Source organism: Salvia miltiorrhiza, chromosome 4, assembly GCF_028751815.1.
Source record: "Salvia miltiorrhiza cultivar Shanhuang (shh) chromosome 4, IMPLAD_Smil_shh, whole genome shotgun sequence".
Lineage (NCBI taxonomy): Eukaryota > Viridiplantae > Streptophyta > Magnoliopsida > Lamiales > Lamiaceae > Salvia > Salvia miltiorrhiza.
The window spans coordinates 7,531,908-7,549,042 of NC_080390.1; the positions used below are offsets into that span (position 1 = coordinate 7,531,908).

General features: G+C 35.0%; 2 protein-coding genes and 1 long non-coding RNA gene across 3 annotated transcripts; 1 reads left to right on the forward strand and 2 right to left on the reverse strand.

The window, feature by feature from the left end:
• Positions 1 to 202: 202 nt before the first annotated feature.
• LOC131022926 (uncharacterized) lies at positions 203 to 6,469 on the reverse strand. The gene is made up of 14 exons (XM_057952467.1): positions 6,239 to 6,469; positions 5,910 to 5,960; positions 5,569 to 5,645; positions 5,146 to 5,233; positions 4,704 to 4,979; positions 4,343 to 4,591; positions 4,152 to 4,235; positions 3,392 to 3,592; positions 2,947 to 2,997; positions 2,113 to 2,189; positions 1,889 to 1,976; positions 1,395 to 1,670; positions 983 to 1,231; positions 203 to 460 (listed from the first exon to the last, which is right to left on the reverse strand). Exons 1-14 carry the CDS (start codon positions 6,356 to 6,358, stop codon positions 374 to 376), a joined length of 1,974 nt encoding a protein of 657 aa, XP_057808450.1. The 5' UTR covers positions 6,359 to 6,469; the 3' UTR covers positions 203 to 373.
• Positions 6,470 to 9,813: 3,344 nt separating this feature from the next.
• On the reverse strand, positions 9,814 to 12,067 carry LOC131022540 (NADPH-dependent aldo-keto reductase, chloroplastic-like). The gene is made up of 7 exons (XM_057952048.1): positions 11,858 to 12,067; positions 11,436 to 11,486; positions 11,204 to 11,280; positions 11,026 to 11,113; positions 10,654 to 10,929; positions 10,308 to 10,550; positions 9,814 to 10,103 (listed from the first exon to the last, which is right to left on the reverse strand). The coding sequence occupies exons 1-7, from the start codon at positions 11,975 to 11,977 to the stop codon at positions 10,017 to 10,019; spliced, it is 942 nt and encodes a 313-aa protein (XP_057808031.1). The 5' UTR covers positions 11,978 to 12,067; the 3' UTR covers positions 9,814 to 10,016.
• Positions 10,402 to 11,409, forward strand: LOC131022541 (uncharacterized). The gene is made up of 2 exons (XR_009101328.1): positions 10,402 to 10,540; positions 10,682 to 11,409. It is a non-coding gene; the product is annotated as an uncharacterized LOC131022541 (long non-coding RNA).
• Positions 12,068 to 17,135: the final 5,068 nt, after the last annotated feature.

Genomic DNA, 17,135 nt, shown 5'->3' on the forward strand with positions numbered 1-17,135 from the left:
TTTGGATATACGCGCTGTTACGGCTAACTTCAATATTTATAAACCTTCTTTCGATATATTTAATTCTAAATTTATATCACACTGATAGTCGAGTAAGCCCTCCCTATAAGGTGCAATAGATGTTCAAACTTGTCTTCAATTGTAATTATGTGAGCAAAATAGCATCATATACCTAGGAATGAATTTGAAGTGAAACACAATCTACACAAAATAAAATGGAGCAAAGCCAATTGGTCGTTAAATTGTTATAATTTCAGGCCAGCAGACTATAACGTTTAGACAAGCCCAGTTCATGACCATACTTCCTCCCCTAAATATGGAGTAATTAAAACATGACACAATCATAAATCTTCGCAAATCAACTACAGCTCACTCAGATCTCTCCATCCCACAGTTCTTCAACTGTTTTGTACTGGCTGAGGGTTTCATGGACACAAAAAGTGCCTCTGACCAATCTCGCCTGCAAATTAGAAAACAACGATGATTATGTTAGTAATTAGATGTCGTACAACATAGTTTAAACGATAGATCGAGTTCATGTAAGGTATCTAAGCAAGAAGGATCCAAGAAACCAAGGAAAACATTTACGGCACATCACATGCACAAATAGAGAATGACTTAATATGTACAACATTTAAGAGTATGTTCTCTTTGGTTGTAAAGTTATTATCTCTTTGAATCTCTCCTTTTTTCTCCTCATTTTCTATAATTCACCCTCTCTCTGAAAAGGAGGAATAAGAACATGTGAAATTTTCTTTTGTAGAAAATGGTGTAAAAGAAATGAGGGATCTAAAGGGAGATATTTTTTTATCCCTCGTTTTCTCATGATAAATTTACAACAAAGAACAACACTCTAAATCATATTCTGTCACATTCGAGCAATGAATTGGGCAATAAGTATTTCAACAACAGTGCATCGCCAAAACTAGTATAAAGATTTGGAAGTTATATAGAAGTTGGAACAGAAAATTTGAGAACTTGCCTGCTCGATTTCAGAGAATTTGGAAAATAATTCATCTGGTATGGACCAGCTAAAAATGTCGAAATTCTCTTTGATCCTTGATTCGTTAGTGCTTTTGGGGAGTACGCTGTGACCCATCTGCAAACCCCATCGCAGAGCAATCTGTGCAGGAGTCTTACCTAGTTTTTTAGCAACAGAAACTAAAACAGGGTGCTGGAGCACTTCGCTCTTGAGCCACGAAGTGCCAGGAGAACCCAACGGCGAATATCCCTGAAAAGATATAACGAGCAGAAGATTCAAGGTCACAGTAGGTGACTAAAATCAAATATAGCATAGTAGCTCAATAATGAATAAAATTTCAGTCCCACAAGGCTACCAAATGAAGTAAACGTCAACAATTGTGAACAACCAATTCATCAAGTAATCAACTCACAGATAGGTGAACTCCTTTGGATTTACAAAATTCCCTCAATTTGGCCTGCTGCCATGAAGGATGGCATTCCACCTGGTCAACAGCAGGGGGAATACGGGCAACATCCAACAGATCACCCAGCTTTTTTGATGAGAAATTGCTAACTCCAATAGCCCGGGCCTTACCGGAATCATAGAGCGCTTCCATCGCCTTCCATGTGCCAGGTATATCAGTAGGTAAAAAGTTTTCGGGAGCAAGGCCAACGGAATCCTTCTTACACCGCAGTGGCCAATGAATCTGCAAATCAACCAGTTTATTTATCAACTCTAAGAAGCATAATAGTCACACATTCACTGACAGCGACAGATGACATAAGTCAATAACATCATTTCAAAGTGGCATAATATGATCATTCTGTTGATCTATACCTTAAAAACAATTGATCATGAACACCCCCATTTTCTTCAGTATAGAATGGAAAGAACTTGATAAACATTACTGTTAAAATTACATACGAGGTACAAATCAACATAGTTAAGCTGCAATTCTTCCAGCGTTTTGTTCAGTGCCACAGGTACGTCTTCAGGAGCATGGTCTTTAGACCTGCAATTATAAGAGTGTTTAATCAAGAATACATTGGTCTATATACAAAACTTCACCATCTCGTTTCACATTGAAAGAACAAGAAAAAAATATTCAAAACAAATCCCAAAAATATTGTTTATCTGGACATGTTTACCAGAGTTTGGAGGTAATAAACAAATCCTCCCTCTTCACAACTCCATCATCAAACAGCTTCTTCAGAACCAACCCAATCTGAGAAGGAAAAAACATAGATGAAGTATCCCCATTTATTACAAAAAATTAATTACTTTCATAGACTTGTGTATGTTATTGTGTTCTATGTTTCCATAAGCATTATTCCTGAACAAAAAGGGACCATGTCCAGATGTCTTAATAAATGCTTAGATAACTATATGGCTGCGTTTACTTTGATGGATAAATTTATCCATGGAAAATGATGGATAACAAGAAATATCCACCCTTGAAGTGATAATAAGGAAGGAAAAATGCTCTTGTGTCAAATGTTGGAAAAAAAGGAGATATTTAAAGGCATAAATTCTTGTTATCCATCATTTTTCATGGATAAATTTATCCATCAAAGTAAACGCAGCCTATGAGAACATAGGTATTTATTTTCTCTGTTTTCTTCAAAGTAGACTTTCATTGAAGACCGAGTAAAATTGTAGCAACAAGCAAAGCAAGGACCACATCCTTAACAGATGATTTCTTATATATGCAGTTATAAACATATTGTGTCTAGAAGCAAAAAAGACTCACACTAATTCTTGAATACTTAAAAAATAAAAAAGAATCTGTGTCCTTTCCTAAAAAAAAAAAATGTGTCATTTCCTTTGCATATCACCATTAAATGCCAGCATAATTCTTTGCCCATGACAAGTCACTTGCACAGAAAATTAGCTATTATGAATATTTTGAATAATGAATCTTCCCCGACAATCATAAAAGCTGATCTTGATTGTTAAATAGGCAGTAGAACAAATTTCCTTACCTCTTTCTCATTGTTATAAGCTCGAGCACAGTCAATGTGACGGTATCCATTCTGCAAATAGAAATTGAAAGACATCAAAGAATGGTAATTTCCATAAAATGAAGAAGAGACATTTTCACTATTTCGACCAGAGTCAAACTTAGCAGTCACACCATAGCTGATAACATCATTTCTTAAATTACACAAAACTTTAAAATATCTCCACAAAATAATTATCAAATCTCATCTTTCACGCGGTAGGGCAGATCGTAGACATAGGAATATATTCTGAATTTCTGATGCACAGTCAGTAAAAGACTTCTTCGATACTTATTTCACAGTCTCTTCCTTTAGGCAATTAGGAACAGAACAATAAACACCACACACGATTCAGAAATTTCGGAAAGCCATCAAAAGAAATCAAGTTCAATCTAAACAAAAAAAGTTGACCTAAAAAAGTCTCTACCTTGATTGCTGCTTCAACAGCTTGACCGACGAGGCCGGGTTCGGACTGCCACGTGCCAAGCCCGACCGACGGAATTTTAGCTCCGGTGTTCAATTCCAAGTATCGAATCTCTTGAACCATTCTCGACTTCTCTTTGTTTTTCCTCTTCTTTTTCTTTAAGTTTCTGATTTTATAGAGGGAAATCGGATGCTGAATGCTGAAATGTCAGTATCTAAGCGAGTGTGAAAATGAAAACCAGAAACGACAAGAGAAAGCGGCACCTTTGTTTATTGTAAATTTTTTTTTATTTTTTTTAAGAAGATCAATAATAGTTCTCCATTTATCTTCCATTATTTTAGTAGGAGGGAGAAGAATTAGTTTCTTCTGCAATCTGTCCAAAGCAGGCGGGCCTGGTTATTTCCTTTCCGGAAAATAAGTAAGGGGACTTTTGTTTTTTATTTCTATTTTTATTTTTAAGTGCTTTAAATAGATTGAAACAACAATGCCTTCTTTTTCGCATTTGTATTTTAATGGAGCTAACTGGATTGATAGGAAGGAGACATTAAGGTCTTCCTTTTTCTTAAAATTAAGTGCAAAATATTGTTGTTATGTAATATGTTCTCCAATAGCTTCCATTATTTCACATGTCATGTATGGATCTTTTTATTGAGATTTCTAATGGCACTGAGGCGGTGTGATAGCAAGATATCTTGATAATTATTGTGCAGCATCAATTAACAGGGGGATAGAAATGCAAGAAATGATATGAAAGAATGCTTTAGATCTCTCCATCCCAAAGATCTTCAAAGCTTTTGTATTCACTGAGTGTCTCGTGGACGAACCCGGAACCCCTAAGCAATCTTGCCTGCAAATACAAAAATCACAGAAATTCCCAATGTAAGTTGGGGTTGAAAATTGCAAGTGCTTAAATGCATCCAAGTGTAATTTAAACAGATAATGAGCATAACTTGCCTGCTGAATTTCAGAGAACTTGACAAACAAATCATCTGGTATGGACCAATTGAAAACATCAAAGTTCTCCTTAATCCTTGATTCGTTCGTGCTCTTTGGAAGTATGCTATGACCCATTTGCAGTCCCCAACGAAGAGCAACCTGAGCTGGAGTCTTGCCCAACTTCTTTGCACTAGCAACTAGAACATGATGCTTGAGGACTTCGCTTTTGAGCCATGTCGAGCCGGGAGAACCCAGTGGTGAATAACCCTAAGAGTTATGGAAGTTCTAGTTATACGACATCCAGCTCAATCCATGGACAATAGAAATTCTACAAGTCATAAACTGAATGAAGAAGTCAATGAAGATTTTGAAAACTCACAGATAGGTGAACTCCCTTGGATTTACAGAACTCATGCAATTTAGGCTGCTGCCATGAGGGATGGCACTCAACTTGGTTGACAGCTGGAGGAATGCGTGCTACACTCAATAGATCACCCAGCTTTTTTACAGAGAAATTGCTAACCCCAATAGCTCGGGCCTTCCCAGAATCATAGAGTGCTTCCATAGCCTTCCATGTGCTAGGTATATCCGAAGGAACAAGGTTTTCAGGTGCAAAGCCAACAGAGCCCTTTTTCATCCTAACAGGCCAATGAATCTGCAAAATCATATAGTTGTAGTTTTATCCATAAACCACTCACTGGCAATAATTTTCTACCAACTTTTAGAAAAAGATCAGAGTATCACAATAGTTACGATTAATAGTTTCCACTTTTCCATTATCACTGAGTTGGCACGTACAATTAGTTTGATTTAAAACCTACCAGGTATAAATCAACATATTCAAGTTGCAATTCTTCCAGTGTTTTTCCTAATGCCACAGGTACATCTTCTGGTGCATGGTCATTACACCTACAGAATTTGGAAGGTCAAGTTATTGACCTCAGAGATTGACAGCTTAAAATCAAGAGATTGATGCAAAAACAGAATTATAAAACTACCACCAAATAGAAGTTGCCAAAGTAAGAATGCAACTTCACAATATTATATCATATTCTTAAGCTCAATCTCAATTTTAAAAACAATTAATTATAATCATCCTGATCGAATCAGCATATTTGGCATATCACCTTCACATATAGCCATAGAGTATTCAATACACAACAATAACAATGCGGGCATTAAATCACTAAGTAACTGTACAAATTGTACATAGGCATTAACTCTACAGAAATAAAATTTATTACCAGAGCTTGGAGGTAATAAACAAGTCCTCCCTCTTCACAACTCCATCATCAAACAACTTCTTAAGAACACCACCAATCTGGAAAGGAAAATTGGATAAGTCTATATTATATTATATACACATAATTATTGTCCCCTTGAACTTGTTTTTGTATGTATTCATCATTTTGTATGTCATGGTTCAGGTTAATGAGAACATCACTTATTTCCAAGCCATTCTCACATCAGAAACAACACATCAGTGCTCTCGTTTTGTAGTTTATGTCTAAGTGCAACAGCCTATAACTCAAATAACATTAATCTTTCTATCACAAATCAGAGAGTGCGTAGTATATATATATACCTCCTTCTCATTGTTATAAGCTCGAGCGCAATCGATGTGGCGATACCCAATCTGCAACAAAGAAGTAGTACATGAAATTGAATGACGCTACACTGAAAAGCTCATGAATCACATATGTACACTATCTCGTAACCATGAGTCCATGACTGATGTTGCACAAATAAATGGAAACCGTACCCATGAGTCCAAGACTAATTTACTCAAACAACACTGAATTACATTTTTCACGACTTAGATCAACGAAACGCAGATGAGATCTGATTCGATTCAAAAGCTAATTAGAACTAGATAAATTGAAATTGAACTGACAGAGCTCATGCAGGCAATACCTTAATGGCAGCTTCAACAGCTTGACCGACAACGCCGGGCTCCGACTGCCACGTACCAAGTCCAACCGATGGAATTTTGGCACCTGTGTTCAACTCGAAGTATAATATCTCCTTCGGCATCTTTCGTTCTACTCTCTACTCTCTAGATCAGACAGAAAAAATGGGATGAAAATGGCGAGAACTATCGAGAAAACAAAATGAAACTGCAGTGTGAAGAGTGATGATGGTTGGCACTTACCACCAACCAACCTTTAAATATGAGAGTCGAGAAGCCAAAATTATATTTTCCTCTGTCACAACGGTGTCGTTTCGACGCGGACCCGTTTCTGTGGACTGGAACGGCAGTTCGAAGATTCGTTTTACAGGCCCATTAGGCAAATTACTGATTTTGTGGGGTCGCTTCATCAGATATTTATATATTTATTTATAGACATTTTTTTTTGAGGAAACTTTATTTATAGACATTGGTTAATGGTTACAATGATTAGGAATATATTTAAATTAATGAGATACTACTATTTATTACATTGTTGACTAGAGATGTATGCGTTATGAAGGACAGCGACAAATTAAAGCTCCAAAATGTACATAATGACTCGCAACCAAATTTATTGGACGACTTGCAACGATTTTATTAAATACACAATTTAAGAGCACAAAATCATCCGGACACCCGAATAGTATCCTATTCGAATCTTGACCCGAATTTGATTTAATTGGACTATTATATTCGAATGTCAAGTATTGATATCATTTCGATATAGTATTAGTGTCATTTCAATATAGTGTTAGTGTCATTTTCGAAATAGTGTCATTTGTAAAATAAAATAGTGTTAGTGTTATTTTCGTAATAGTGTCATTTGTAAAACAAAATAGTGTTAGTGTTACTCCAAGATTGTGTTAGTGTTAGTGTCATTTTAAGAAAAAATTGGTCAAAATAGTTCAACTTGATCAATTGATCCGAATCGGGTACAAACATGAGACCACCTCATTTAAGAAAAAGGCGATTTTTGTTCATAATTTCTAATAATAATAATAAATAGTAATCAAATTTACTATTTTACTCTTCAGCCATAACCTTCAAAATTAATAATAAACCTTCAAAATTAATAACTAATAAATAATTGGGTGATTATATACATAACTCCATTATTTTCTAATAACCCATAACTTTCAAATTAAATAACTAATAGTAGTAAATAACAATATTCAATGTTATGGTTTCCATTTTGCCTGAGAAAATGACTCTACATAGCTAACCCTTTTTTTCACGGTTGGAGTTTGAGGACAAACATGTGTATTATCTTGTTGTTATGAGATTCAATAAAATTTTAGAACAAAAGGATTATTACCTTACTTATTGTGTTTTAAGAACACTTTCTTATGGTTGTAGATGCCTCAACTGTACATCCATTCATTGTAATCCACTTCTTAATAATTGAGATTAAATTAATTGATAATAGCTCGTGGATTGTTTAGATGTGGAGATTCCTGAGTTTTTATAGTTACTGTTAAAGCTTAGAATGCTATGATAAATTCCGGCCGTTGAAGTTGGCCAAATTATTTTGTGATGGGGTTATATTTTGTAGGGTTATTTATTAAAAAAAATCAGTTGAATTTTGTGAAATAAAATGCGATGTACATTCTTATGGGACAGAGGGAGTTATATATTTATTATTATTATTATTATATTATATTTTTTTATATATATGGGCCACATAGGCAATAACGAGTAAAATGGAAGCTAGGTATAAAATCACGTCCACTAAGAAAAAGATTATTGGTGCCTAAATACATTAACTTTGGGCTTACTTTGGTTTTTTTCACAAACTTTAAAATTTGTTAAAAAATACACGAATTTTAACTCATTTTGTTTCTTTCCACGAACTTTGAGAATTATCAAAAAATACACGAACTTTAGCTCATTTTATTTTTTCCCACAAAATATATTGTTATAAAAAAATGATTTAAATAATTCTTTTATAATTAACAATAAATACCGCTTCACTTGAGATTAGACATTGAAAAGATTCTCAATCACATGATCATGTGATGAACATTACATACCATCTATGTTGCATAGGTACGGGGGTGCTGATGCAGGGGCGATACGATACGAGTATGCGGATACGAGTTTTTAAAAATTATAGGGTGCGATTCGGCAAGGATACATCTAATTATTAAAATTTTATGATATATAATGCTTATAAAATATATATAATTTAAATTTTCTTAAACTAATTATATGTAATTTACATTTTATTTTACCCAAAAGTTAAGCATTTTCAATTATATAAGTTAATTGAGCAACAATATAACGATTCAAATATTATTAGTCCAATATATAAGTCATAATTGAAAATAAAATTATCAAAATAACCTTGTGTAGGCCTTTCGTGCACGAGATACGTGAATTTTACCTATGGAATTTGCGAATTCGATTTATTTTTATAAATTATTTTAAAAGATACGCCACATAGCGGATCGGGTGCGAATCCAACGAGAATCCGAGAGAATCGCACCCTAAAAGAATACGATTCGCCGTACATGCTAATTTTTGAAGAATCCGTGCATCATAGCATACCATTAATTGGATTGAAAAATGCTAATTAGCATTATATAATTGAGCGATAGGTAATTATACACTCATTATGTCTCATTATCTTTTCACTAGCTATCTTAATGAATTTAATTAATGATAGATGACAATTATTCATGGGAGACATGATTTTTTCTAAAATAAAATAAAATACATTTTGTAATAAAAAACGAAGCCATTTTAATTAGAGTCGTGTTACGTCAACGTCATTTTAGATTCAATTATGACTTAAATTTTATGATTACCTATTGTCATTTTAGATTCAATTATGACTTAAATTTTATGATTACCTATTGTCATTTTAGATTCAATTATGACTTAAATTTTATGATTACCTATTGCCCAACTGTATAACTCTAGTTAGCATTTCCCCATCCAATTAATGACATGAAATATTCATCACATGATTATGTGATTGAGAAACTTTTGAATGCCTAATCTCAAGTGAAGCGGTGTTTGTTGTTAATTACTAAAAATTATAACAATATATTTTGTGGGAAAAAATAAAATGAGCCAAAGTTCGTGTATTTTTTGATAATTTTCAAAATTTGTGGGAAGAAATAAAATGAATCAAAGTTCGTGTATTTTTTTACAACTTTCAAAATTTGTAGAAACTAAAATGACCCAAAGTTTAAAGTTTATATATTTAGGCGTCAACAATTCTTAAGAAATATAGTTAATTTAAGCATTTATTATGCAGTTGAGACGTACATTTTTTATAAATATGTGATTCGAAGGATGTTAAGAAAAGTCGTTCCAAGAGGGAAAATTGTTTGGCTATATTGTGAAGTGAAGTGCTCAATTTGTACAACGAGTATTTGAATCACACAACCGGAATATAATTTTGAACATATGATTATATTTCTTTATATTTAAATATGTCATCACAGCATAATTCCCATTACCAAACAAAATAGAAACCGAAATTTTGAAGATTATATAAATAAAAGACTAAACTACTTCAACCGATACCATAAAACATAAATATAAATTCTCTGTAGATTTCGCTGAACATCCAACTAAAACATTACGATATTGAGTGAGCTAATAAAATACTACTATCATTTAAAAATAAACTGTTGCCAACATAAAAAGATAGTAAGAAATAGTCACCTTTATTATTTTAACCCATAATTCACACGCTCTCTCTCAATTGTGAAATTATATAGCACTTCCCTCTCAGATTTCACCATCCCAGAGCTCTTCTATTGTTTTGTAGTAACCCAACGTCTCATGCACAAATGTATTCCCCGTGATTAACTTCACCTGCAAAGAGAGTCATCAGTCATCACTAGCTCCAAATTTCGTTTAAACGCAGCTTTTGTTTTCTAGTCACGGGAATCTTTTGGTAGTCAAGCAACATAGTAATTTTTTTATCAAAATATATTACTAAAATTTTCAAAATGTACCTCCCCACCTACTGTTGCAATAGAAAATGTGATTTATGAATGTATTTGGTGGCGACTTTACCTGCTCTATTTCAGTAAACTTGTCACACAAATCTTGAGGAATGCACCAATCAAACACATCAAAGTTGTCTTTAATCCTCTTCTCATTAGTGCTCTTTGGGAGCACACTGTGGCCCATCTGCAAACCCCAGCGCAGAGCAACTTGTGCAGGAGTCTTCCCCAATCTCTCACCAACCAAATTCAGTACTGGATTTTTAAGCATATTACTTCCATGATTGCTAGAGGAGCCAAGAGGTGAATATCCCTAAACAAAACAACATAGAAAATCATATTGTTACAAAACAGAATATATCAAGAGCTGATGATAATTACTGTGCCACCAGATATATATATATATATATACTAACAGATAGATGAACTCCTTTTGATTCACAGAAGCTATGCAGCTGCTGCTGTTGCCAACCCGGGTGGCATTCCACCTGGTTGACAGCTGGAGGAATACGTGCAATGCCTAGCAAGTCCCCGAGCTTCTTGGACGAGAAATTGCTCACACCAATCGCTCGGGCCTTGCCAGCATCACAGAGTGATTCCATTGCCATCCACGTACTTGGTATGTCGACGCTAGTGAGATTCTCCGGTTCAAATGCTACCGATCCTTTCTTCATGCTAACAGGCCAGTGCATCTTCATATGCACCCGGCCACGGACAAGATTAGCACCATCACTACTCAAATTGGAAGCCATATATAACTAACAGAATATTAGCCTTAGCATATATACCAGATAAAGATCAACATAGTCAAGCTGCAAATCTCCCAAGGTTCTGTTTAAGGCCAAAGGCACATCTTCTGGAGCATGATCAGAACACCTGCAGATTTGGGATTTAAGAAGAGTGGTTCATCTTTGATCAGTTACTGATCAAGATAGATAATTGCAACAATTTTCAATCATGGCAAACCAGAGTTTAGAAGTAATCCATAGTTCGTCGCGCTTCACTACTCCTTCTTCAAACAGCTTCTTGAGGGTGTTACCAATCTACAACAAGGTGTCATAAACTCATAATTGAGATACAAGAAAAAGAAGTTTTAATCTATTTGTGTTATATAGTTGCACAAGTTGCTTGTACGAGGATTGAATATCTATAAAATATACATTTTACATGAATAATGGAGAATGATTGGGAACAGTACCTCTTTCTCATTGCCATATCTTTGAGCACAATCAATATGCCGATATCCTGCCTGAATTTTCACGACGTATTCATAACAAAAAATTGAACAAATCATGAATTTCTAATGTCAATATGTATTACGAATTTCAGGATCTGAACAAGTAATCCCTTCATAGTACTGCATAAATTTATACATTTTCAACCCCAAAGTGTTCTATTAAATTTTTCATTTGAATTTGCATGCTGCGTTCTCAAACAAAAGCAACGGATCGATATGCCCGGAGGTTTTCATACTACATCAAAACCAAATTAAAACTTAATTCGACTTTGGTTTGCTAAAATAAACGAGAAAAGGTGCATCTAGCCACAGCTACATTCTAGTATAGGATAGTCGTGACGAGTTGCGAGAAAAAATGTAAAACGATGTGAGTCCACAGAAACCTTAATTGCGGCGGTGATGGCGTCGCCGACGACGCCGTGATCGGCCTTCCACGTGCCGAGCCCGACCGATGGGATTTTGGCGCCGTTATTCAGCCGGAAAAGTCGAATCTGTTTCGCCATTGGGATTTATAAATAAATATTTAGTTGCAGATTTTAGGCCGTCTTGTTTGCTACTATTTGTGCATTTGGAATCCTATTCCTCCATTTCCAATTTTAGTGTGCGTTTCATTACATGCATCATTATCGATTTATTAATTTTTTTTTTAATTTTAATATATTGTGAATCAGTTTAATTTTACAAGTATTAGCTCACCCTAGGGATGGCAATGAATCCTGGACCCGGTCCAGATCCGTGGATCCAGATCCGTTTTTAGGGATCTGGATCTCATTTTTTTGGACCCGACGGATCTGGGTCGGATCTGGATCTCATTTTTTAAAACGGATCTGGATCTGGATCTTAAAATTTTAGATCCGGATCCGACCCAGATCCGACCCGTGGACCCATTTATTTAAATATATATTATTTATTTTTTATATTTAATTTAGTAATAATATTAAATATATTAAAAATTAATGATAATACACAAATAAGAGCTACAAACCCTACTTTCTATTTTCTCCAATTCTCTCGGTCCTCCCTCTCCACTCCAGCCGCCAGGTCGCCGCCCTCCCTCACCAGCCTCCCTCCAGTTCGTCGGCCTCTCCACTCCAGCTGCCAGGTCGCCGCCCTCCCTCTCAATCCAGTTCGCCGGCGAAGGCGAAGTTACAACCTTCCTCCAGTTCGTTTTAGCCTCCCTCACCCTGCGTCCCTGCCCATCTCCCTCCCAGCCTCCCTCCAGTCCGCCGGCCTCACCCTGCCGGCCTCCCTCGTAATCCAGTTCGCCGGCGAAGTTACAGGTCGCCGCTCTCTCTTCGAAACCCCATAACCACAATACAAAGAAGACTTGCCTTGAGATTGCCGTTAAAAGCTTGAGCAACGCTTGAGCTTCTTCCTCTGATGACCGCAATATGCAGCCGAAGCGAGAATTTTCGGTAACTACTACAAAGATTTCAGCTTCGCGGAGAGAGAGAAATGAGTAGGGAGTGCTTCTGAGCATTTGTGTATTTTATTTCGCCGTCGGCCGTATGTTGATTTTCACCACAGGATGCTCAGAATTTATGGTTAGCCATTGATGTGTTCGAAATTTGTTAGATTGAGGCATTGATGTATTTGAAATTCAACCATTTTGTTAGATAAATTGTTAGATTTATGACTATATTTGAAACTTATTGTTAGATTTGTTAATTTGGCAGCCATTAAATTGTTAGTTTTGTTAGATAAATTGTTGATTTCAGCCATTGTCGACAGATTCAACCATGTTTATGTGAATTTTTGATTTTTTTTAAATTTAATTTAAAAATAGTAGATCCATGGATCTGGACCCGCGGACCCGCGGATCTGACGGATCTAGATCTGGATCCAAAAATTTTAGATCCGTGGATCTGGATCCGGATCTGGATCTGATAGATAAAAACGGATCTGGATCTGGGATTGATGAGATCCGGTCCAGATCCGGCCCGTTGCCATCCCTAGTTCACCCTTACCAGTTCACCCATCCAATTTAGGTTTATAATTTATTTTTATATTTAATATGTAATTTTGTAGCTTAAAAATAATTATTTAGGTTTATTTTTTTTAAATTAGGGTATATTATTTTTTTAATTTCATTTTTTTGTAACAAATATTAATTGGAGTTTATAATACAATAGTAAAATTTTATTTTATAACAATAAATATTAAAAAAAATAATGGGACAGGATAACGTGACATAGAGTTTGGAATAGAGAATTTCATCCAGTATTTGTGTTCACGTGACCGTATTTCGTGATAATAATCTACTCCCTCTGTCCCTGAAATAAGTTCCTCTTTTTCCATTTTGGGACGTCCCCCAAATAAGTTCCTCTTTTTTTCTTTTTATTTTTGGACAACTACCCCACCACTAATAATACTTTATTTATTCTTACTTTTCACTTTTTCACCACTCCCAATACTAATTATACCACTTTTTCACATTTTCACCACTCTCAATATTAATTATAACATATTTTTCTCCACTATCAATACACTTTACCATTTTCCTTAAAACCTGTGTTGTCCCCAAAGAGGAACTTATTTTGGGGACGGAGGGAGTATATAATATATAAAAGTGCAGTTTAACGGTTAATTTTTGCCGCCAATTTTTTAAAGAGTAGTGATAAACGGACACCAGGTGTACTGAACACCTGGTAAAAAATCGGTTTTTTTGGTGGATAGAGAGTGGGCCGGTTTTAGGGATTTATTGGTTTTACTGTTTTATCCCTTGATTTTTTCCATGTATATATATCTGAAATTAGTCTCTCTCCCTTGATTTTTTCGTCCATTTTCTTTCCTTATTTTTCGTCCATTTTCTTTCCTTTTTTTCAGCTAATTTGTTTCTAATTTTCACAAAATCTTCCATTTTGTTTCCTTAATTTTTGAAGACTTTGTTTCCTTATTTTTATGTTTTTATTTCAGAAAATTTTATAAATTATATAATTCGAATATATTTTTTTTTTCGGTTTTGTTATTGATTTATTTGTTTTTAAATTTTATTATTCATTTGTTACCAATAATTTAGTGTTTCTTGTTATAATAATTCTAGATTTGTTTCCGAATTTTTTTTTTAAATTAATATTATTTATTTATTTTTCAAAAATTATTACTCCTAAATTTTGTGTTTATTTGTTTTTTATTAATTTGTTTCAATTGATTTTGTGTTTCTCCTTAAAAAAAATAAGTACTAGATTTGTTTTCGGATATTATTTTTAAATTTTTTGAAAATTAGATTTTTTTATAAGATAAAAATAATTTTTTATCTAATATTAAATTATGTTATTATTTTGGATATTTATATTGCTAAAATTTTGTTATTTTTATTTGTTTCCACTAATTATCCGTTGATAAATATACTCAATATATTGTTTCCAATATATTTGGTGATTCTTCTAAAAATAATAGATTTGTTTTCACTAATTTAGATATTCTCATTCTCCACAAAAAAATGTAACACATTCAAAAAATATATATGTTATACAGTTTTTTCACACGATTTCCCTACGTATGAATCACTGAGTAATTGTATTTCTACTTTGCTATTCACACTAATTTATTTCAATTATATTATGCAACTTGATTACATTGAGTATAGTTATACGAGTTCATTAGACACACTATAGTAGTTCTCCGAGCAAAATTCCATCGTATGATTCATGAATATTAATTTTTATTTCAAAGTCACTACATTATTTCATTTAATTAATTCAACTTTATTTCATTGAGTTTTAATTATTTCTTATTATTATACCGGGTTTAATTAATAATATAATTTTTATTATTATTTCAATTATATAATTAAACTTGATGAATGTTGAGTTTAATTATTTCGACTATAATACTATATTATAATATATGGTCTTTAAGTATATCGTTATATTGTTATATAATTTCAACTAATAAATTAAATTTGATTTCATTGAATATAATAATTTCGACTTCGTTACTCAGTCAATTGTAGTTCATTTTGCTATTACCACATCGATTACAATACTTGCTTATATTATATTCAAATAAAGAATATGCTATATAGGTTTACGATCAAAATACCTGCATATGATTTATCTTATTTAATTTTTTCTCATTACTCACCCTATAGTATTTCATTTTCTTATTATTATGTCGCTTTTAATAAAGTATACGTTATATATACTTTTTTCTAGCAAAATCCCATCATATGATTCATTCTTTTTTATTACAAATTCACTAATTAATTTCAACTATCAATTAAACTTGTTTGCATTGAGTTTAATTATTTTGACTTCGTTACTCACACAATCGTAGTTCATTTTTTTTTTACGATTAAGCAAGACATATAAGCTTATTTTTTATGATTCATGGTTGATTTTATTTAATTTTTAATTTCCAAATTAACTAATTTATTTCAATTAATTAATTCAACTTTATTACATTGAGTATAATTATTCATTATTATTATATCGCGTTTCATACTAAATTATAATTCAAGTATATGATTCTTTGAGATTAACTATTTGGACTTTTCTATTCACACTGTCACTATGGTAGTCAATTTTCTTGTTATTGTATTAATTACAATACTATAACATACTACTTTGTCTTCAAGTGTATGTTATAAAGTTTACCGCGCAACCTCCCTATTTTTTCTTTTCTTTCAAAATCACTAATTCTTTAAACTTTATTTCATTGCGTATACTTTATTTTTAAAAAATTCAAAACTTTATTTCAATTATATTATTCAACTTTATTACATTGTATATAGTTATTACATTGCACATTGATTGAGTTATTGAGGTAAAAGTTCCTCTCTCCTGAGCGGAGCTGCGAAGACTTTTTTCCGCCGGGCCACCGCGCCACTTCCCACCTGAGCGCCACCCGCCTCTTCCCATCGGAGTGCCGCCGAGCTAGACCCAGACGCAGACGCGAGACGCTCGGTCGCGGCCCAGACACCGAGCAGCCCTTGCCTTTGCTCGCCTCCGTTTCCAAGCTCCGGCGTCCGCAGTCCCTTCTCCGTGAGCAGCGGCGTGACCAGCAGAGCAGTTGCAGCAGCCGGCGTGAGCAGATCTCCTCCGTTGCAGCAAGCAGCAACAGCAGTCGGCGTCGTCTCTCCGGTCCCGTTGCAGCAGAGCAGAATAATCTGCACAAGTCGTTGACCTTCATCGACGCCTGACCAGTCCGACCGTTCCTGATCGCCGGTCGCCGCGCTACTGCTGCTGGATCTGCACCGGTCGCCACGCTGCCTGCTGCTGGAGCTGCTGCTGGATCGTGAGCTGCTGGATCGTGAGCTGCTGCTGCTGGTTCGTCATTCGCCCATCCGCGCACTGGAACCAGATCGGAGTCCTCGCCTGCCGATCCAGACTCCCCACCGCGAGGGCTCTTCTTCGACCGGCCGCGACTCCAGACTCTCCACCGGCGCTCAAGGCTCAGCTGCTCAGGTAAAGTGGCGATCTGAAGGGGATCTGCTCGCCCTCGGATCCCGTCGAGTATACACGTTCTGGTGGGTGTTGGCTGGTGTTTCTGGTGGCCCGATCTGGTGGCTCCGCCACCCGGCGTTCGCCACCTCCGCCTCCGCCCTGCAGCCATTGGTGAAGGTCCGCTCCCTTCAGGAAAATGGATTTCTTTGCTGAGATCGCCGGCACGCCGTCGAACGACCAACCGATGCCGCTAACGTCGACGAGCAAGTCATCG